The sequence below is a fragment of the Heliconius melpomene genome, chromosome 13, assembly GCF_056956725.1.
Source record: "Heliconius melpomene rosina isolate 202511_hmr_F chromosome 13, ASM5695672v1, whole genome shotgun sequence".
In the NCBI taxonomy this organism is placed as follows: Eukaryota; Metazoa; Arthropoda; class Insecta; order Lepidoptera; family Nymphalidae; genus Heliconius; species Heliconius melpomene.
The window spans coordinates 7,759,823-7,783,179 of NC_140401.1; the positions used below are offsets into that span (position 1 = coordinate 7,759,823).

The 23,357-nt window shown below is 31.3% G+C and overlaps 2 protein-coding genes across 3 annotated transcripts; one reads left to right on the forward strand and one right to left on the reverse strand.

The window, feature by feature from the left end:
• The first annotated feature begins 304 nt into the window (after positions 1-304).
• On the forward strand, positions 305-4,512 carry LOC146532798 (uncharacterized). Its single transcript, XM_085196038.1, has 6 exons — positions 305-1,918; positions 1,995-2,543; positions 3,019-3,222; positions 3,408-3,557; positions 4,137-4,228; positions 4,333-4,512. The coding sequence occupies exons 1-6, from the start codon at positions 472-474 to the stop codon at positions 4,489-4,491; spliced, it is 2,601 nt and encodes an 866-aa protein (XP_085052164.1). The 5' UTR covers positions 305-471; the 3' UTR covers positions 4,492-4,512.
• A 536-nt stretch (positions 4,513-5,048) lies between these two features.
• On the reverse strand, positions 5,049-23,301 carry aux (cyclin-G-associated kinase). Of its 2 annotated transcripts, XM_085196027.1 has the most exons (20): positions 22,997-23,301; positions 22,145-22,549; positions 21,887-21,984; positions 20,752-20,977; positions 20,063-20,218; positions 15,069-15,291; positions 14,749-14,866; positions 13,768-13,986; positions 13,392-13,555; positions 13,023-13,106; positions 12,540-12,645; positions 12,151-12,308; positions 11,555-11,763; positions 10,502-10,540; positions 9,523-9,851; positions 9,215-9,374; positions 8,771-8,948; positions 8,003-8,195; positions 7,315-7,476; positions 5,049-7,126 (listed from the first exon to the last, which is right to left on the reverse strand). In XM_085196027.1, the coding sequence occupies exons 1-20, from the start codon at positions 23,127-23,129 to the stop codon at positions 7,016-7,018; spliced, it is 3,471 nt and encodes a 1,156-aa protein (XP_085052153.1). In that variant the 5' UTR covers positions 23,130-23,301; the 3' UTR covers positions 5,049-7,015. The 2 variants fall into 2 exon arrangements, with proteins under 2 accessions (XP_085052153.1, XP_085052155.1); XM_085196029.1 differs by lacking the exon at positions 10,502-10,540.
• Positions 23,302-23,357: the final 56 nt, after the last annotated feature.

Sequence of the window (23,357 nt, forward strand, 5' to 3'; positions counted from 1 at the left end):
AGTAAGGAAATTAAAAATAAATCTTTTTCCCGAGTTTAAATCGAATCAACAACTGTCGCGGTTAGGATCGTTGCTGCGCCACGAACACGTCGTTGTTATATGTTTTTGTTTTTTCATATTAGGACCACGCTAGCTCGTTGGCGCGCAGCACAAGTTCAGGAAGCAGGTGGTCAAAGGGAACGTAGACCATATCTCGCGTCAGAGTGTACCAATTTACAACAAGCAGAAAAATGGCGTCTTCAAATTGTCAGAGAAATTGCAAAAAAAGTTGCCCAAATTCAAAATGGTAATTTACTAAAAAACTTACATTATATTTTTTAGACAATAGACGAATTAAAGGAATGTTCTAATTTAAACCACTTTTTAAAATCAAGTTGGCCGTGATTTGTCTTCAACATATAATATTAGATAAGCAAATTATGTAGTGTAGATATTTTTTTCTTTATATTCTTATACACCGTCGGAACAAAGATGGATGAAACTCAAATTCCAGCAGCAAATACTCCATCTATACCATCGCCAAACGAATTACAATCTCCAAAAGAAGCACAATCTCCAAAGGAAGTACAATCTCCCAAAAAATCACAATCTCCTAAAGAATTAAGTATAAAATCACAAAATGATGGTGGATTGCCTTCTCCGCGCTTAGGATCTTTGCAAAAATCTATAACACCGATACGGTCTCTTAAACTTCCAACATCAACTCCTGGTTCTGTTAAGGCGTCTTCATTGCCTCCTTCCCCACCTTCGCTACTTAAAGGCTCTATTCAACTATCGATTAAAAATGAAATTTCTAAAGGCCAATCCTTGTCACCAAGTCGTTCAGAACGCAAAAGTTATACGAGTGCTAAAGAAATAGTGGCTGAAAGTGGTGGAAAATCTCACAGCTCTGAAATATCAAACAAAAACTCAACATTGCGCCAAGATGAAAACATTGCAAAAACAGAAGACCTTGCTAGAAACGATATCGCAAAAAGTCCTGTTTTGCAAAGAAATATAGATAAAATAGAAAACATGAGTAAGATTCTTACAAGTGAAGCTAACGCATTGAGGGAGTCCTTAAAAAGCTTATCTGAAAATATTGTCCGAACAAAAGAAGAATTGAATGTAGTTCAAGAAAATGATGTAAATTTTCCTTATCATCTATTTCTGATTGAAATTATAATAAATAAAATCAACATGAAATGTGACTGCTTTGAATTAGATTACAATAATCTTGTGATAGCAGCGAGATTTTTAGGAAAGCCACCAATAATATTATACGATTCGACTTACGGGAAAGTAGAAGATTTTAATCATTTAAACGTTGGAAAATCTGCATTATTTGCCATGACTTATGATAGAATATGTAGCATTAAAGAATTTGTTGTGAAGATTAATATAACTAAACAACCGCCTTGTTCGAATTGTGTTACAAAAATAGCCGAAGCTAAAGTTGACTATACTAAAGAATTTGTCGGTCTTCGAGAGGAATTATGCAAAAAATGGATAGAAGAGAAACCCTGTGATAATATAATGTGTACAACTTCAACACCACTGACTCGAAAAATGTTGTACTTATCTTGTGGCGACGCTGATCATTGTGATTCAATCGGTATTATCGAGTTAACAACAAGAATGTCGTTTCTGGGAAAAGAAATCACGACAGCGTTTACTACTTCCTCTAAGACAAAATGTACTTCGGTTTTAACCAAAGAAGATAATGGAATGTCCATATATGCATGTCACAATGTTGAAATGGATAGACAGGGCAAAATTGTTTTAGACGAGAACACACTGAATAAAAAATATGTCCCTAGGAGCAATTATAGTTTATCTCCTAGAGGTTACGAAAGCCCTACATCTCAAATTTCAAGTCCACACGGTTTGAATAAACTTTACAGGAACCGTAACAACATTCCTCAGCATTATCGACAAGGTAGCTACATTTTTTTGAATTCGTATGTAGGTAAACTCTTAATAGGTTTATATTTAATTATATCATGTTATTTCAGATAATTTATCGAAATATGATGAAATATATACCAAAATGAATACAAATGAATTAAGAATTAAAGTTCCTAAAACTACTAAATTGGATAGGGTGGGAAAATATGATAGAATACAAGAACTATGTTCTTGCGAAGAAACTCCCTACAATACTGGAGATCAAATTCAACTTGAATTACCAGATGACGTTTGTTATCCAGACAAACCTCACAATATATACTCATCAAATTTGAAATATACCTATAAAAATTGTAACAAAAGCTGTGATAATGCCGATAGAAAAATAATTAATGTCACCCCTTCAAATTGCCCGGTACCACTAAATATGGAGAAAAAAGTCCACCCTCGAAAAGATGTATTCATTTTAAAAATAGGCAAGAAGCTTGAATCTAAAGACAAGAAAACAGATCTTGAAATTGAACTTGTAACGCCAAAAGCTCCTGAAACTAAATCAAACGACAGCAATAATATATCACAACAATGTAGTTCTAATGCTTTAAAAGTAAAACAATCAGCGGGTGATAAGAAAAAAGATAAAAAGAAACAAAAGAAGAAAAAATCTAAAGAAACAAAATCAAATAAAAATAAGTTAAAGAAAAAGAAGAAATAAAAAAAGATTATTAGTTTAATATACAAAATTTCGGCAAATATAATATATTTATGTCATATTCCTAATCCATCTACAATAAAACAATTAGAGATAACGTTTTATTTGATAAGTAAAACAAAGTGAGACTTTCAAATTTCCCTTGACTCATGGTCAATTTATTTAAAAGACGGTTTGACTTAAAAAAGATTTAGTAGGCTGTTACTTTGTACTTATTGTGTTTTATAAGCAAAAACTATAGTGACAATTACACCACTCTACTTCTAGTGCATCATGTAGATAAATGCATGTTCTAGTTAGGGTCCCACATTTCTACGTAAAATCGTAATACCATATTTTTAGTGACCTAATATAATGCACTACAAGTAGTGTTGTGTTATAACTGCTTGTACATTTACTTATGTAAATTTAATTAATTTTAGCTGGTCTCGGCGAATTTAGAATAAGAGATTTGAACGATGAAATTAATAAATTAATGCGTGAAAAACGCCATTGGGAAGTACAAATAAAGTCACTCGGCGGCCCTGACCATGCCCGCGTCGGACCTAAAATGTTGGACCAAGATGGCAAAGAAGTACCAGGGAATAGAGGATACAAATATTTTGGAGCTGCTAAAGATTTACCCGGTACGCAAATTGTTTTAATAAAATTTCTCTCGTTCCTATATTTTTTAAAGTGTCTCAAAACTTTTGGAACTCTTATTATAAGATTTCTCCCACATTCGTGTAACTTACGTAGAAAAAAATAAATGTTGCCTTTAAAAAGTTTCGTACCTAAAGTATATTTACAAAATATATTTTATTATTGTTAGGTGTTCGAGAATTATTCGAGCAAGAGCCGCCTGCAGCGCCCAGAAGGACTCGAGCCGACCTCATGAGAGATGTAGATGCAGATTACTATGGATATAGAGATGATGATGACGGACTATTACTGCCACTTGAACAAGAAGCGGAGAAAGAAGGTAATTTAGTAACCTATGTAAAGTAAAAGTGGAATATGTAATCAAATGTTATTAGTGTTTTTTAGTTTCACGCCGCACTTGTATATAGCAGGGTAAGTTGAGGGAATCTTTTGTTAAAAAACTCCGTTCTCCACAAATTTTCTAATTTTCAAGATTAAAATTTATCTTGACGCTGTATTCCGCACACAGTAGAGTAGGCAGAGGTAACCTAATGTTAAGACACTCTGCTCTCTCCAAATTCTGGAGGCATGGGGTGCTGAGTGCCGGAACTCAACTCAAGAAATGGAAAAGTAAATTGAAATAAATATTTCATTTCCTCGAGTGGGGATCGAACCCACAATGCCGTTATTCGGCGTTGAGTTCCGCCATTTTTATAAGGCTGAACTTAACGCCGCGCGTTGTCTGGTTACCAGAGCAAGAGGAGCAAATGGAAATTGAACCCACAACAATAGCAGTCAGTCTAATGTTTTACCACGGCTCTTACGATGGCCAAGTTCACTAGACTATAGTCTTAGTAAAAAATATATATATTTTTTATTGAAGTTTTAAGAAAACATTTTTTTTTCATATTGGTTTCAGCAATTGCGAGAGCGGTTGATGAGTGGAAACGAAATAAAGAACAAAATAATGATCAAGATATGCCTGAAGAAGAAAATATTTACCCTGAAGATGTATGTGTTCATTACTTAATACAACATAACTTAATTATATCTATTAAGATATTCGAGATACAGCGTGAAGCTAACAAAAATCTAAAATACTGTATTTATTTCAGCCGGATGATAAGAGAATAGAAGATGATGAGGATGCTGAGATGACGTCACACGTCGCTGTTCCGTCACAGAAAGACATACAAGAAGCGTTATTAAGAAGGAAAAAACAAGAACTACTAGAGAAATATGGTTGTTTAGAAGTTAAATTAGAAGAAAGCTAACAATAAACTTTTTATATTATTTTTTTTGTGTTTATTTAGATTTTCTTTTCAAAATGTTCTTACAAAATATTTTGTTATGAACTCCCCATGTGTATAAAATATAATAAATATGTCATACATTGATTATGAATACTTAAAAATGATAGGTGGATATGATGATGATAAAAAAGTTAATCTACAGAAAAATTATGTTTTTAGCTTGTTTTATATGACTTATCCTGTTATACTGAGGTAACCTAGTACTAAGACACTCCGTCCCTCATGCACCGTCCAATTTTGGAGACACTGCATGATGAGTGGCGAAACTGTCTCGCTAACAGAGCTAGGAAGCTAAAACAAAATCAACTCATTCCCCCCACGAGTGAATCGACACTGACGTTTCACCAAGACGATCTCAAAAATAGATATCTTGAAAAAGTCGAATAAGTCTTTAGGTGCAAAATATTAAAACAAGTTATATCTTAAGTTGCCGCCTTGTTGTATATTATATAATTATATAGAGACTATATAACGCCATTTGTAACAATAAAATTCCGATAAATAAATGAAATATCATATACATATGCCATATTTATTTATTTTATTCTCGAACAATTTCCTTATTGACCAGAACATTAGAGTACATTGATGTTAAGCAACATATACAAAAAGAAAACATAAATTAACAGATTTAATACTTGAATTCTAGGCCCTAGCAAGCTTCTATAAAAATATCTAGGAACAATTGCACTGGTTAAACACTCTTCTTTAATTACCTATGCAATTTGCTTCTTGGTTGTTTAATTATTAAATGTACCATAAAAGAAATGAAAAATATACTTTATAATAAACTATCTATTGTAACAGTAGATGTAAGGAATGTACAAACTTAATATCAATAAGCTCTTAAGACATAAATATTGATCTGATAAACTACAATTTTTAATTATATTTCATTAAATAAAAAATTTAACCTTTTTCGTATTATTTCATAATTCTACAAACTTAACTTTATATTAAAGGCTAAAGAAGTAAAATTTACTAATTGCATAAGTACTATCTCAGACTTTGTCTGTAAACAATTCGTAAGTAAGTTTAATTGAACCTATTATTATTTTTAAAATAACCATAGCCAATTATAATTATGTTTTTGTTTTATTCTATGGTTTATATTGGTTTTAAAAAAAGTTGAAACAAAATGAATTTTTGAATTATAATTATTATACATATACCATGGTTATTAAAAAAATTTTACTCTTAAAAACAAGTATACAACACATGATAAATAGAAATAAAAAAAATGACATCGCCATTTTGATACAGAAAAATAAATTTATCACACAGATAATAATAATAATTTCTTAACATTCAAAATATTTAAATGATATATGGAAGGTTGATTAGAATAAGATATATCCCATTAAAAAAATCCAGGCAGCCAAAACAACCATGTGTACCGTTGGTACCGTATTTAATGAAGTTGCATTACAGTAACAAATCTAACTATATGTTTCTATTTTACTAACATTTACACATATATAGTTATATCAAGATATTTATGAACAATGGAAATTAATATAAAATAAAAATAACATTTAGGACAATCAAGACAGATAGAAACTAAGAAATCGAAGTTCTACGTTTTATCATTCTCAAATGTTTTTACGTAGTTAAATAAAGAAAAACGAAATTTAATACATACAAGAAACCATCATTTATGGTCTATATTAGCTAAATTTAATACAAACAGTCTCTATTGTATTAAATTTAGCTATTTCGATAACCCGGCTTTCAGTCATACGGTATAAATAATTTTCGTAATGAAATACAAACTTTGAAAACTAAGGAATATTTCTAAATATATATTTTTCATGGCCTAAGTCCAGTATTCTTTTAAACTTATTCACACGTTTATTTATCCGATTTATGCACAACAAGGAATCTGATTAATTGTGTTACTTCTGTATTCATATATACTTTGTAATAGACAATTTATACATAAGCAAAATTACATTTTCAAAATAAATTTTATTTTTAATTAAATATTTCGATGAGACGAAAGAAGACGGAATTTGAATTCACTATATGTATAATACATAATTTAGCTACACCCGGGTACCAAAGCTATAATAAGCATGCTTAGATTAAACACTGTTTACCGCATTTATACCACAAATTATATTATTGCTGCATATATTTAAATGTTTTTCTAAATAAATAATATAATAGAAAGAGTTCTGACGAATGAACCATAGTGTGATTTATACTTTTAAACTAATAATAATAAATTTGATCCTAACTAAAAATATCATGTATTTTACTAAAAAAGAATAATAAAAGTACTAAGAATGTGATGTATCCATTTGTAATATATTTTAATTATTAAGAAATTAATATTCAGTCAGACCTATTTCTATTACATAATATGTAATGTATTATGTTTCAGTAAATCGCAAAATAATATAAAGCAATAAAGTCGAGACATTTGGGGCTATCTATTAATTTCTCTTATATGGATCGTTTGTGTAATGATTTATAATAAACATTAAGATTGAAACAAATTCTGCTGCTTGGTATCGTTTTCAAAGTCGCTCCACGCATTATTCAGTTCCATGAATATCATTTTTGCTAGGTTTTCATTTGGGGTTCCCATTTGCTAGAAAAATCAATGTACATATGTGCATTAATTTTGTTTCATGTGAAATAGAAAAGGTTGATCCGGTTATAGTTGATAAAAATATACGAATTTATATTATTAAAGACAAAATATTTAACTATCTTTTTATATATATTTAAAACAAACATCTTAAGGACTTTAGCTAGAGTGTAAGCTAAGGTGTGTACCTTATCGGGATGTACGGCCAGACACGCTTTCCGGTAGTGTCGCTTGACGTCCGCTGCGGACACCAATTGCGCCATGTCCACGCGCGCCCAGCGACACTCCTCCCACACCACGCCATGCAACGAGCACATGAGGGCTCGTATATTTGCTTTTTTACCTTCCGTCTAAAATGTAAAATAGAATGCAGTCATTATTTATTTATTTCAAATTTTCAAACCCAATCTATCTTTTTACGGCATATGAGTTTTTTTAATTAGCTTAGCTCGTGACCAAGGCGAAGAAATTAGAACATTTCATTCTGGATCACATCATGAGCAACGCGTTTACAGTCTCATGCTACCCTACTGCGCCACTTTATATTACTAAATCTGTGTAACCTGAATATTATATGTGTACAATAATCGATAAACAACTGTATATTTGAACAACTTCACGTATTTCCCGCAAATAAAAAGGTCATAATACTGCGTCCTCCACTGATATTTTTTTATTTTTCACACGTTTTGTTTTACAGAAATAAAAAATTAAATATCTTCTTTTCTTCTAATTGGTATGAAATCAACTATGAACAACTTGTGTGGTCCTATGTGCGTCTCATTTTAATATTATTAAAATAATACGTAAATAAGCGTTCGTGATCATGATTCTTATTGATAAATTGACGCGTGAACAAATTACTACTAAACATACCCATTCATGTATTTTCAGTTTATCCGGATCCATTTCCTTCACCATTTCCTCTTTCCGCATCGCATTCATGGTTTTAGGGCCGGTTTCGCGTTTCGCGAAATCGTACCCCTGACTACCGAGCAAGTCGCCGAAGACGTCCATTGGTTTCTTAGTTTTATCTTCTGCAGCTTTTGGTGGTTCGAAATGGGTGCGGCTGTGAGAAAGTTGTGTAATGTTATGATTAACTTATTTCACTTCGTCTAAATTCAATGGAATTGTACATGCATACGAGTACTTTACATATGATATGAACAAGATTATGATTCGTAAAATTTATATTTCTTATTGCGTCGCGTATACAGTCAGACGTGTCTGGCTCTATCTTATATATAAATTTTTAGTTTTTTCCCATACTAAGATTTAAAGAGAATCATACTCAAAATATGTTGCATGATTAAGTCAATTTGAGGATTCAATTACTTAAAAGAAAAGTCACCAAAAATATGTGCTCTTTATAATATTTTGTATTTCTATACAAATATATAAATAAAGAGTTATTAAATAAATAAACGAGACCGCCGTGGCAAAGCGGGTACAGCGTCCGAATGTAAACCCGACGGTAGTGAGTTCGAATCCAACTTGGTAGAATTAGGAAAAGATTTATCTTCTTACCAGAGCTAGGTAATTGGAATATTGGAATAATTGGTCATTCAACAAGCAAGGTTTTGAAAATGGAACGATGCGTGGGTAAGGGATTGTTAATAGTAGGTGTTCTCTGCGTACACTAACCTATAGTCGGGTTGGTGCGCGGGCGATGCGCGCGGCGTGACGAGGGGCGTGGCGTGCGGGGTGGCAAGGGGCGTGCTCAGCGGCGTGGTGGGTGGGAGTCCCGCGCCCAGGAGACCCATATCCGCGAACGGATCCCGCTTTTGTTGGTTCGCTTCTGCTTGTTGTTGCCGTGCTGGAACTGTTTGTTTTGTTTTATCTTTATTATAGTTTTCCATATCATGAAAAAAAATATATATATATTTACTAAACATGAAAATATCTTAAATTTATTAATTTGATTATAAAGTTTAAATCCAACCCAAATAAAAAAAAAATGGAACTTGAATGAATTTTAAGTGTAAACATGCGAATTTGATGTCTATAACTATGAAGTGAACAACCTATATACAAAATAACATATAAGCAAATATACAAATATTAAATAATATATATGATAAAACTTACCTTCATCTTTAACTGGTTTCGGAGTAAGCAAAGGCTCTTGCTTAGGTAAAGGATCGTTCAAGCCAAATGGATCAAAGTTGAGATCACTTGAATTGGCATTTCCCGTTGTAGTAGTAGGTGGGGGTGGTAAGTCACCGAATATGGACTCAGAGGAAAACGGCTGAAAAAAGTAAGAACATTTTCAAGATAAATAAAGGTGTGTATAACAACTAAATCAAATCTCTATTATATTTCCGTTTATTTTAAAACCAATATAATAATATTGGATCTATATATCACAAAAAAACAACAACAACCACAAAACAAACCTGCTTAGTATTTTCCCCCGCTTTAGAACTAAGGAAATCACCAAACGTTTCATCATTCGTTTTCTCCATCATACCAAAGAAATCAAAGGAGTCATCATTCTTCAGTTTCTTCTTATTTTCCTCTTGTATTTGTGGCGTGGGCGTTAGATTGAGGAAATCTGCTGTAGAGGGGGGTGCGGGTTGTTGAGGGGGTAATGGGGATGGGGCTGCGGGTCTTTGAGGGGGCAAGGGGGAGGGAGGTGCGGGTCGTTGAGGGGGTAGTGGGGAAGGGGGCGCGGGTCGTTGAGGGGGTCGCTTGTCTGGTTGACTTGGAGGGTAGTCTGCTGTAACTGTGGAATTAATTTAATTATATTAAAACGTATTATGTGTCACAATTAATTAAAACAATTTTCTAATTAAAAGAAATAAAGAAGTAAAAGTATGAGCTGCATTTATTATAGTAATTACATTCTGTTAAGAAAAGAGAGAAAATCAGTTTTTTTATTCACATTTTAAAATTTCATCTTATTTTCAAACTTTACAGAAAATTTTAAAAAATTGCCTGAAAAATTATGAATTTGTATGACCTCGTGTTCTGTGGCTATGCTAGATTATGTGCTTATATTAATAAATAAATAGTGCATGCAATATGTAAAGAATGTATACAAAATATTGAATCCAAAATTTTATTTACAAATATCTAAATTGAGGGCCGTCGTGGCGCCGGGGCATAAAACGTGACTGTAAAACACGACTGGTTGTGGGTTCGATTCCCACTCGAGGAAATGAAATATTTATTTAAATTTATATTTTCATTTACTCGCTCCGGTGTAGCTCTGAAAAAAATTTTAAATAAATGGCGATATTCAAATAAAAGAAAATTAAAATAACAAAAATAATACGTTTATATGATTTAATACGATTAAAGCAATGTAAATAGAAACATATAATATTCTACCATACATAAAAAAAATTGTGTACACATTTATCTACAACATACTTGTCGAAGGCTTAGCCGCGGGGTTCCTTTGGAGATTAGCTGTATAAATATGAACATGTTTGTTACAATCATCAGGGATGTTACGGATGCAACATTTTAGATACAGACACCTATATACATATATTTTATAGGCGAAAGCTGAGCTTTGCAATTGTGTGCGTGTAAACAGATAGTGTAGATGTGAAGATGGCTTGGAGCTTCCTTGTTTGGTTTATATCCTTTTGTACTGGTGCACGTGTATAAATGTTGTTCCTGCACATCACTCACTATACAGCGAGTATGCGTAAGCTACGCCAGCCAACAGGCGCCAGCCGAGGTGGCGCGACCTCGCCTCGTACGAGATTGTAACCGCAGCCACTTCACCTTTACTTTGCAATTCTTTTATCTACATTTTATTTTTAAATAGTTAATAATATTTTTTCAGGCTCCACTCTGACACAAATGCAAAGCTCAGATTACGCCTCGCTGATTGCACTACATATATCAGTTTCGTATACGGATATAAAATGATTTCAGTTACATATATTAGATTTATGAGAAATTTGTTCTTAGAAGACTTTGGTATTGACAGCTCGTGATATTTATTGTTTATTTTTTTAATTTGACTTTATTTCGAATATCCGACAGCTTCGGTAACGGTATTACTAACACTTCTCTAATAAGTATAAAAAGTAACAAATTTTGTGAGAAATATATAATTGACATATATATTTTAATATATAATACTAATTTTAGACCATAAAATGGTTGTTAATAATAATATTATTACAATCACATAGACATAAATAATATATAAAAGATGCTTAAAGACAAAGACATACATTAGAACACCTAGAGATAAATGCGGCGCAGGATTCAGCATATAGCTGTTAACGCGATGGTTCTGCGTTCGATTCACACGCAAGGGGTCCTCGCTCCGATTATAAGGTAAAGCTTGGCTTTGAGTATCGTCACATAATCCGCAATATCTCGAAAATTAAGTGAAATGTGGGGAAAACGAGGGACTTAACACTAAGGTTCCTCTGCCTGAAAAAATAGAAAAACGTTACATACCAAAATTATCAATAGTCTCATCTCTCTCTAAAGTAGTGGAGAACAGTACATCAGGAGTTCTGATTGGGTATGAATGATCTTCCTCCCACAGGTCGCTCCTTGGTTTCCTCCGCTCCCCGTTTTGCACTACGAGACTAATAACCACCGAGACGTTTGATGAGAAATGCTCGTTTACGGGACTCAATTCGTCTATGCCGTCGATTTCCGACCTAAACGTAAATAAAGGAAGTTTATTTAAAATCTTATTACTTTGGTCGACGAGTTGTGGCTGTCATGAAATTAGATGATGTTGTGTAGATGCGATTTGCGCAGATATGATTTTAGGATTTTTTATTATTGGAAGAATATCCCAATACATAAATTATTGTAGCTCTTTAAAACTTAGATAATATAATAACCTTCTGAGATAGCATACTATACTCATAGTTTTATAAAAACTTTTTTATATCTCCTGATTTGTTTAATAGGTTATTTTTACAGCTTTACACTTTAAGCCTATAGCCGACGATATAATTAGCTTCGATCAAATTTTACCAATTCCATATTTATAATATTTGTATTTATTTAACTCTTTGCAATGAAAAAGCACTCATTACCTTGTAAACTTAATAACATGCTGATCGTAATCCAAGAAGCCAGTGTGGAATGCTACAGACATCATCGGGACACGTTGGAGTCGACCCAGTTGTTGACGCAAATGGTACACTATTATAGTTACATCGCCTACCACTGTACTATCCAAGGGAAGGGTTACCTATAAATATGAAATTAAATAAAGAAATATGTATTAAAATAAATGAAATTAAAAAAATATGTTTTTGTTTAATTCTGTATTACACATATTGTAGGGCACATGGGACTTTCGAAACATTGAATGTTGCCGCCAAAACCGGCGTTTTATCTCGTTACGAGAATGAATAAAAGATGCCAATGAAAAGGAGAATAATTTATAATACTTTTGATATTAAAAGTATAAAAGTAGTACCTTTCCTTCAGCCATCATATAAAGATGCATGCTTTCATAATTTCTGAGCGGCGGTGATATCAATCGATCTTCATTATATACTTCTAGAAAGGGTCGACATCCGTCCCTAAAAACGCATTTGTACAATTTATATAAAGAATCAGATATTCTGATATATCACAAACTAATATAAAGCAAAATTTCCATGGATTGTTTCATTAAACGCAAACGTCTCAAGAATTACTGGTTTTCATTTAAATTTTTGCGTTCGATAGTGGCCAACGCAAAAATTTCAATGCCATTTAGGATATATATTATATCAGGGTAATCAACTCGATGTAAATCGCTGGACTGGTCCGAGATAAGTCCTGCACTTACAATGTGTCATATCTCATAAACAACTCTTAGATATGTCCATTTGACCACATAGCAAAGCCACACGTAAAAACTAGTACAAAAAACATATAAATATTTTTTTTTATTTAATAATTTATAAATACATACCTAGCTTTAGTAAATAACGGAACTGGCTGTATTGTTAGCGAAACAAGTGAAACTGGTCTAAAGTGTGGCAGCACTGGCACGGGTCTGAAAATAATAAATAATATTAAAAAAAAAATATCGTTATTTTTATTATTATTTATTTTCATACACTCCAAATAAAACTCTTCAGCCGGATTAAGAGCGTATATTTAGTATTATTTTAGGTATAAATAATTTGATCTTGTTTCATCTTATACTGTCATGTTATTGTCATTGTGGAATGCTATACATTCAACAATGACGATAATCGTATAATCTAAGTTGATTTTATATTTAAAAATAGCAATAAGTAAATTGCATACTGTAATTATGAAAAAATACTATACATGCCTTATAATATTACTGAGGTAGTATAAATATCTTAGCTGACTCGGTGGGAGATTAATTGGTGTCCTTTTAACGGCAAAAATTTGCAACGCATCTTCAGGAACAGTTACTAATTTTGAGTATATGAGTAAACCACAAAGGAGCATACAGGATCTTGATTTCCCATCCTGAAAATGAAAAATAAAACTACTTTAACGTCTATTCTGGAGGCATTGCGTGGTGAGCGATGGAAGTCCACGCCACGCTTTATCTCGTAACCAGAGCGAAGAAATAAAAATATTAAATATTTCAATCTCTTCTTAGTATTTAAGTTAAAAAATTACTTAACTATACTTCTTAGTATTTAACTTAAAAAGTACTAAAATAATTAACCACATACCTGACAAGCAATGACCAATGCGGATTTATCATCCTTCCCCAAATACTGATACATATGTTGTAATAAAGCGTAATATGGGGCTAATAATGGCGCCTTATAGTCATCAGTCGGCCACACCGCCGTATCGGTCACTAGCTGGCGTCGTGGGAAACGCGCGCGAGCGTCATGCACTGTATAGACACAGTATTTACCGTTTGGATGGTGACTTTCTAGGTACATCTGGTAATAGGTATAAAATAATATATTATTATGTCTTTGTATGTTGTTTTTAATAAATTATACTAGGTCGTCATCGATGCTGACGTCATGCCTTTTGAAAACGCCTGTGGGGAGTCTTCTTCGACATACATAATACATGGCACATTTTAATTAGCTCCAAACGAAAGTATAGTGGGTTACATAGAAACGATTAACGTGAATTAATAGACGTTATAGCTTTTCTCTACAAATGGAATATCCAACACAAAAATATTTTTTGAATTCGTAGTTCCTGAGATTGGGGCTCTCGCCAAAACAAATCCTTCAGATTTATAATTTTAGTATAGATTATATTAAGATTCGCAAATCAACACTTTGTCACTATAGTAATTATTTGCTGCAATATGACGCGATTCGTAAGCTGTTTAAATAATCTGTATAGTATTTGTATGATAACTATGTAGGTAGGTACATTTAGAATTTAATTGTCATTTATTATATAATAGTCTTATATGTTTTGACTCTATAATATCATTGTTCAGATGAGTTTTTTGTAAACAGTACTGGGTATGGGTTCAATTCCTTTTCATAAGCACACAATGTCATTATTAAATCTATACACATATTGTATTCTTGTTACCTGAATAATCTAACCAAAATTGTTTATAAATATGTTATAAATATTTTCTATATCTCATTTTTCTAACATATCAAAAATTACTATTCCAGTGGTTTCGAACATTCTTTATCATTAAAATAACGTAAAATATAATATATACTCACTCTAACATCTTCAATGTGATTGGTTTTGTATGCACTTTCCAATAATTCGGAAGGATACGACATAACTATAACGCGACTAGTGATATAGCTGATATCGAGGTCAGCGCGGGCTATTGATCTAAAAATAAAAAAAAAACATATCATAACAAAGAATACATTTCTTAAATATGTTATTTGTAAACATACATTTTCTTAGTTTTTTATATTTTTTATTTGAATTTTTGATAAAACTTTTCGACATTCGACACTTCACCAACTACTATAATCGCAACGTTGAGCCAGAACCATGCATAAAATTAATAAAAAATAAAACAACTCACTGTTGAACCGTTTGCATAACTTTTGACGACGTATCCTTCAGATTTTTCAAGAAGCTTCCCGCACCATCCTTAAGGGATGAAAACAATCCCCCCGAAGTAGGAGGTGCTTGAGGTAGAGGCGTATGTGGTGCGGGAGGAGGCCGCGCAGGGGGCGGCGGGCGACTCGGCTCCGGCGGTCGCGGGGTCACTGGCTCCTGGACATTTGCGGTTGGCTCTTTGACCGCTGGAAAAAAAATTGTGCTTGGCGGGAAAATGGAAATGTCAATGTTAAATTCCGAATCATTTTTAATTTTGTTTTGCCAATAATTGACAAATAAAAATTTAGCAATTTGTTAATTATATTGATTATAAACTTTTTTACTTATTAACTATTATTCACTTTTGTTGACTTTGCTTAATAGCCAATTAAATTCAATAAAATTGGTAAATATGTGGATATAAAAACAACTGATTTGCCTTTAATTTTATCTTTATTTCTAGATTTAAATATATCTTTACACTTTCACAAGTCATTGCTTATAGCCTAATAGTAACAAAAATATTGCTTGCATATATTATGTAGTTATATAAAACAATGGTTTCCAATCATTATTTATCTACATTTCAAAAATGTGATGTTATATTAAAAATACAATATTAATTAGCTCCTCAGAAACCTGTTAGTCGTTTTTATAATAAATATTTATGAAAATCTAACTTTTTTATCCTTAAACAATGATGTATCCTGACACTGAAAGATACATTGTTACAATTCCATTTAAATTCGAAGAAATATTTAGTTTAAAACAATATAATCAGAACTAGCAGCATGTAATTTAAAATAGAACCTAAGGAATGTTAGAATTGAGTGAAAACTACTTTCCAGAAATACAATAGTAATTTCAATTTTATGTAAATAAAACAGAACGTTAATTACCTAAAAAATGAAGAATACTTTCGAAGATGGTTTTAAAATTAAAATCACTAAAGATGTAACTTATAGTTGTCTGTTTACATGATCAATAGTGGTATTGCACGAAACGCCATTTGTCTACCTAATTATATAAAAGAAATCACTCGCAAAGTACTTGTATATGCAATTAATTATAATAAGGACTAAAATATTTAAAGTTACGAATACTGTTTTTTGTTATCCTTTTAAAGAAAAATACAGATTCTTATAATATACGTAACTAAACATTAAGATTTATTTTCTGAAGTAGATTTATTAAGAAAAATAGAAGTAGATTTATTATAATAAATCATAGAACGTACTTTGTACAGTATTAACTACATTTTAAAATTTTACTTTATTTACATTTTATATTTTACTTTATTTTCAAAAACAAACTGATTTTTCAAAATGGTGTTTTATATGGTACATAACATAATCAAAAATGCATTGGTTTTTCATGTAGTTTCTATTTTTGATTCGTCTTTAAGAAAATTATTAACATAAAAATATACTCAACTAAAATAACTTAATTTTAATACTTTTCATTACAATTGGAATGTTACATACAATAGCGTCTTCTCAATTGAGTTTCAAATATTTTATTAAAAATATTATTGTCTAATATTTACTTTTTAACAATTTGTATTGTTTATTGCAAACAAGAATCAAAAAGATTTTACTATTTAATAAATAGATTATAGTCAAACTATTTATTTAAAAATATCACAACAAAAAAAGAGGATGTTTGCCTAAGCAAGTATAAAAAAAATAACACAAATAACACGCAATAGCGCCGCACTGCGACTGAACAAGAGGGAATCTATTCCAAAAATAGTATCAATTGAACGATATGACCTTTATCCAGAATATGAACTTGCAATTAAAATTAATAGCCGCCGTATTTTTTTAAGAGGGTACGAGGATAAAGGCCTGTTTTAGTGGAATGTTGTAGTAACTTTGCTCATCTATATATATATATGTACGTGTATATTGAAATATATTTTATACAAACTAAATACACCGACTCATATTAAAAAAGGATTTTTTATCGTAAAATTTTCTCTTAACAATTTTAATAGAGAAAACGAAGATTGGTGATTGAACATATATTTTTATTGTATCATAGCACAGCATCTAAATATAAGAAATAAATATTATTTTCAATATTTATTACCACAAATTCGATTTCAATATCGATTTACAAAATGCAGTAGCATGCAGTTAAGTAAGGTAGGATAGTTAGTATATTTTTGGCACATTTGAAGGCAGCGCGGCGCGACGGCGTAATTACTAATAAATAAAAACAATACTCATCATTGCGAGCATATCCATTATGTCTAGTAAGCTTTCAAGGTGGAGTCCAAGGATTCATGCGCCACGGGTCATTTAAACGAGAAAACAATCGGGCACCCAAAAAAGTTGAAAACACCTAAAATGAAAAAGAAAACGTGATATGCATGGACACAGATCTTCGTGTCGATTCAAGTCGCATGCCTTTACTTCAGATAAAACTATTTTTTTTATCAAGACCGACTGTTTTGATAGAAGCTATACAATATTTTAATTTGAATATATATATTTTTTAAATAAGCAATCAAAGTAATTATATAAAAGTCCAGAAGGTAGATATTTAAGCGTTTTAGAAAAGGTAAGACAAAGGCATGTGACTTCATCTGTATAGACACGGACATGCAATGATTTAGCTCATACTAACAGAACAGGGACAAGCGTCGACTAATCACATGCAAATTATACAGAAAATAAATAATAGCCAGATGGAAACTGATATCGGTCTGTTTCAACGATCCTACATATAAAATACCTTTTATCTCTACCTGTACTTAAGTGATTTATGAAACCTAGCTCTAATTTCAAAACTATTTATTAGGCTACACAAGAAAACCACTCAATTAATGCTACACATCAAATATTTCGTGAAAATATCAATCATCACCCAAATGGTGCCAATGTTGGACCTATCTACAATGCACAGTATAAAAATGAGTGCCAAATAAAGTAAATTTACGTGAAACCATCACCTTTACTTGATCGTTGTATCCATATCTAAAGTTGTATTGCTCGTAAGTAGTAACAATGCAATATGTAGGTATCATAAATATTTAAAATTTCTTTCACCTCATGTATTACAGAAAATAAAATGCACGCTTGGTTTAGGCTTTAATAAATGTGATTCTGGTGTATAAATTATTATTATAAAAAAGATATGTTTTATAAATAATTTAAATCGTTATTACAATATACATTTGTTAGAATAAATATAATTAAGCTTGTTTGTTCCAATTTTACTAGAGTTAGAGTGCTTGTTCATGAATTATTTATATTCTTAGGCCTTGCGTTAAAATGGAAATATAATAACCTACGTAATGATACAAATATAAAACAAAACAACAAATATTATACTACCTATATATATTTTACCGGTTAGTTCATTCGTTTAACCAATTAGGCAACTTACTTAATGTGCGAACAGTTAAAAATTAGTAAGCGTTAATAATAAATTATGAAAGGTTAGTGTAGCCATAGCAAGTTTTTAAGTTAATTTACCCTTATTTCCGTGATATCCTTTCGAAAGTATTCCTCCTTTATACTGCATGAACTGTTTATAAATAAAAACAAACCAATAATGATGATAATATATCCTTTTATTTCCCTTCAATTGACATTATATAAATAAACAAAAAAAATGAAATATGATTTATTTTGGCATGTTTCAGAACAATCGTCTGCCAAATGATCACTTATTGTATTAGCGATTATATAAATTATGTATGAATATTACATATATGCTTTCCATATACATAAATTTCGTAATTCATCTCTGCAATTCTACCACCATATTGTCTCGAAATATCATAAATCCATGATTTATGTGACATGTTTGTACAATGATTTACTTAGAATTAATAACTTATTTTTCCTTAATTTCGACTAGTAAATACACCAATAAAATGTGAAATACCGATAGACGATTAATATACATTTTAAGTGCTGTTCACCAAGCCACCGTAATGTTAGTATCGAATTATGAATAAAATTTTTGGCTTCCCACATTGTTAGTTTGCAAAATATGAAACATCTTATACATTGATTATATTGTTTGTTCCTGTTATTCCTACAATTGTTACAAAAATGCTAAAGTATTAGCTGATAGAAGGAATGTAATCATAATATGTCATCAAGACTACTATTTAAAATTTCAATTATTAATATTAAGTTACACTTTCAAAAAAGAATAGAATACATTATATAATATGGGGTCTCATTAATTAATTATAATCAGTGTAAAGTATGTTAAACCTAGAGGAATGTCACATAACTTTGTTAAGAGTAATATAGTGCATGTAAATAGCATGATATAACCCTAAATCTAACTCCAATCCACACACTTTTTAAATGTGTGCTGTCTTTTTTGGTAATAACATTTTAAAAATAATTTAATTATCTAATTAATTTTAATGTTCTTTCGCTTTATTTTTTAAATATTTTCTCATGGCATATTATAATTAACAATGAATACCAACTCTATAGTTTAATATTCAACAATAGTTAGTATTTACTATTCTTCACTTGAGACTAGACACTTCAGTGATGTGAAGCCATATTTATTTAGACCATTAACGATTGTAGCAACAAGCGTTATCATAAAACAATTTACTGAAAACAGCATCCATATTATATAACATTATTATTATTAGTAAATCATGAAAAGTCAAATAAATGCTATACTACCTTCGATGGGCCGTGAATAAGTCCAATATAAACTTCTTACCTTGTCTGTCGATATCGGAATGTAAAGACACTCTGTCTATTGCTTTATAAATTAAATAATAAACTCAATTGAAAACAGAAAAAAAATAAAAAAAACAAAATTTGAGTGTAAAAAGTCAAAAAATACTTGACCATTGTTAGCTCGAAAATGCAACAGAACATAAACGTACCGTAGATAGTAATTCGTAGTAACATCGATATATTTATTTTGTTGAAACGATACGCGCGACTTAGGATATGGTAGTGTAATATTTACTTGACTTCTTATTACCTGGCGAGCTAGTGGCCACAGATTGTTCAACTTTTTTACGCTCAAATTTGAGTGGTTGCTTGAGATTGACGTTGTTCGACTCGGCTATGGCCGCCAACCGCTCCAATACACTGCTTATGGGTAGACGTTCCTCGGGGTTCACTGTAAGGCAACCACCTGCAAAAACGTCCAGTGTCAATCAATATTATACTTTATATCCATCTTCTGTAAGTACTGGACTAAACGTAAGTAGCATTTGACCATGTCCACTACGTCACTACGTCATATGAATTTCATGATTTTTGACACTATATACATCCATGTCATGGCTGGTCACATTTGTGATATACATTTGCAAAATGAAAAATTGAGAATTATAACACACTACTCACTTACATTAAAATATATAAAATATGTCTGTTATCACTCATTCCTTTCAAAAATATTACAAATTAAAATAAAGCAGAAGAATTTTGAAAATAAAATTCAAAGCCGTTGTCGCCCAGTGGGACCAGCGTGTGAATGTCAACACAACAGTTGTGGATTCAACTTCCACTTGAAGGAATAAAAATATTTAATATTTTCATTTCTACCCTCTAGTATAAGGCAAAATTAGGTAGAGCCTGAGAAACTGAGTGTCTTAACTTTAGGTTCCCTCTATCTACCCTGGTATATACAGGATACAGTGTGAAGCTAAACAAAATTCTTACTTATAATTTCATGAAAACATTTATATCGTTGATCGTTGGGGTTCAAGTTATAATTTCCATTTAATATAGCTAGCTTTGCAGAATCCTCAAATGGATGTTGCATATAACACAATGTATATAGAATACATCCTAAGGCCCATACATCCACTGCATGGTCTATTTTACGATTGTCCCATGTGTCGAGCATTTCCGGTGCCCTGTACATAGGTGTGGTGAACTGTGCCAGCTGAAATATGTACAAAATATTTAAACAATTGTAAACAATATTTGTATCTGTCAAGTCTTATTTTAAAAAGAAAACTTTTCAGCAGAATCCAACTTGAAAATTTTAAGTAAGTTAACAATTCAGGCTAGAGCTTGCAATTGCCTAATTAAATATTATAGGCAAATAGAATCTAATGTCCGCAACGTCCAAGACGATCCATCTTCTACTTTCTGTTCAATTTCTGAGATATTACATATAGAATGGCAATGCTTGGTATCACACTATGTCTGACCAGAGTGGGAAAATGAAAATAATTTATTTTTCAAGTAAAAATCAAACCCACAATCATTATATGTAGTCTGGAGCTATACCAATGTCCCACAATGGCAACTTTTCATTTGATTGTTTTAAAATGTATGGAAACATTAACACTAATGAATATAACACAATCATTAGATTAATGTTTAACTTGTCTGATTTGAAAATGAACTAAACAAAAAGGCTAGAAATGTTTAAATTGGAAATTCTAGCTATCATAATTGTAATAATTTGATTAATTATGTTTAAATTGTCTATTGTTCCACAAACTAGCCAACTGATTGGTTTGGTTGGTGATGAAAATGACAACAAGAAAAATAATGTACAATATGACATATATATGTACATGGGCGGCAGTGATCACCATCACGTGACCCGAACACTTGTTTGCCTTGTCCTTTTTCCATAAAAAAAAAACATGGCAACAAAAACTTCAATGTAGGCATTACTTAGTGATGGGTGCCTTATAGTGGCCATATGGGGACATATTTTGTGTACATAAATGGAAGATGTTACTCAATATGTTTGTAAAAATATCTTTTTTAGTTGTAACTTCTAATATATTTTAATATTTGTCCCTAATTTTTGGAGCACATATATAAGTTTACTTACATTTTCTTCTAACATATTTCTTTGATTTGCACTCCATGAAGGATTTGGCATATAGACATCTGTAGTTGCAGAACCAAAGTCACACAGCTTAATTGTACCTTAAAAAAATTAACATTGCAAATGTCATACTTAAATAAAATTTAATATTATGCATAAAAATAAATTCATATATTATAAGCAAACAGCATGAAGCTAAAAAGAAAATATTAAGCTTTTTTATGATAGCTGTTAAGGAGATTAAGAAAATAAGATAGATACCTTCGTTAGATATTAAGAAATTTTCTAGCTTGAGATCACGGTGAGCTATTGGAGGCACTTGAGCATGCATATGTTGCACAGCTTTACATGTTTGGTAGAAAACTCTTAAAATTGTAGGCAGCGGAAATGCTTGACCTCTATTTTGTAAAGCTTCCATTAAACTTCCTCCACTACAAAGATCTGTTAGTAGTAAATATTCACCCATGCCATGGCTAGTTTTTGCTTTATCAATAAAAGATGCTGCTATATATTTAATTACATTTGAATGTCCAGACAGTTTTTTCAATATACTAATCTCTTGAATTATATTCTTATTTGCCTGTTCATCAGCTGCCATAAGCCTTTTCAAGGCATACTCTGTACCAGAAGATACATCTTGAGCAACAAATACAAATGCAAATCCACCTAAAAATATATTTCTTTAATTAACAATTTCATTAAGTATACAATAAAAAACTTAAACAATTTACAAACCTTTTGGATAGGAGCCAAGATACTTATATCATCACATTCTAACATGAAATTTTCAGGATAATTCTAGTGAAGTCTACTTTAAAATATATTAAAGATAAGTAATGGGAAAAATAGTTATTTTAAATAGTAATATTTTGTTTATCCACTTAGAGTAGAGTAAGTTTATAAAAATTACTTTGGTAATAAGACTTTTCTTTTCTAAAATATCACGATAAGGCATAACAACTACAAATAAAACATTACAGGACAAAGAGAAGTCAAATAATGAATTCTTACGCCCCCCATAGGCTTTTATAGCGTGCAGTGAGTGACCCATTAGTATTGCGAATTAAAAATTTGTTTGTGAGCAAACGTTAAAATTACTTACTACGCACTTACCTTCAGCAATAACTTTCTTGATTCTCAATTTCATATTCCCTATCTCCACAAATTGGCCAACAAAATCATTATCACTGCCACCGTTGGCACCTCCAGAACTGAAGTACCCCATTGCAGATTTAAAAACACTCATGTTTATTAATATTTTTTAAAACTTAAACGGAAAACTCACAAGATAAATAAACACATATTAATTGATCCCGAGCATTTGATCCATCATTTCAAGATCTAAACGAGAACAGAAGAAAAAGATTTGCTGAATGGCAGATTACATGGATTTCGTAAAGTGGCAGTATACAATAAGATTGCCACTATACTGTATACCATAACTATCTTCGTACATATTTTATGGCTGGCAATA

Bases quoted from the DNA above. Each gene is read 5' to 3' on its own strand.
- LOC146532798 (XM_085196038.1), top strand. From the start codon at position 472: ATGGATGAAACTCAAATTCCAGCAGCAAATACTCCATCTATACCATCG. The intron at 1,919-1,994 runs GTAGCTACATTT...ATGTTATTTCAG, and splicing joins TCCTCAGCATTATCGACAAG to ATAATTTATCGAAATATGAT. The intron at 4,229-4,332 runs GTATGTGTTCAT...TATTTATTTCAG, and splicing joins AAAATATTTACCCTGAAGAT to CCGGATGATAAGAGAATAGA.
- aux (XM_085196027.1), bottom strand. From the start codon at position 23,129: ATGAGTGTTTTTAAATCTGCAATGGGGTACTTCAGTTCTGGAGGTGCC. The intron at 13,107-13,391 runs GCATGTATAGTA...TATTATTTTCAG, and splicing joins TACCTCAGTAATATTATAAG to ACCCGTGCCAGTGCTGCCAC. The intron at 9,375-9,522 runs GTTTGTTTTGTG...TACTTTTTTCAG, and splicing joins CGGGGGAAAATACTAAGCAG to CCGTTTTCCTCTGAGTCCAT.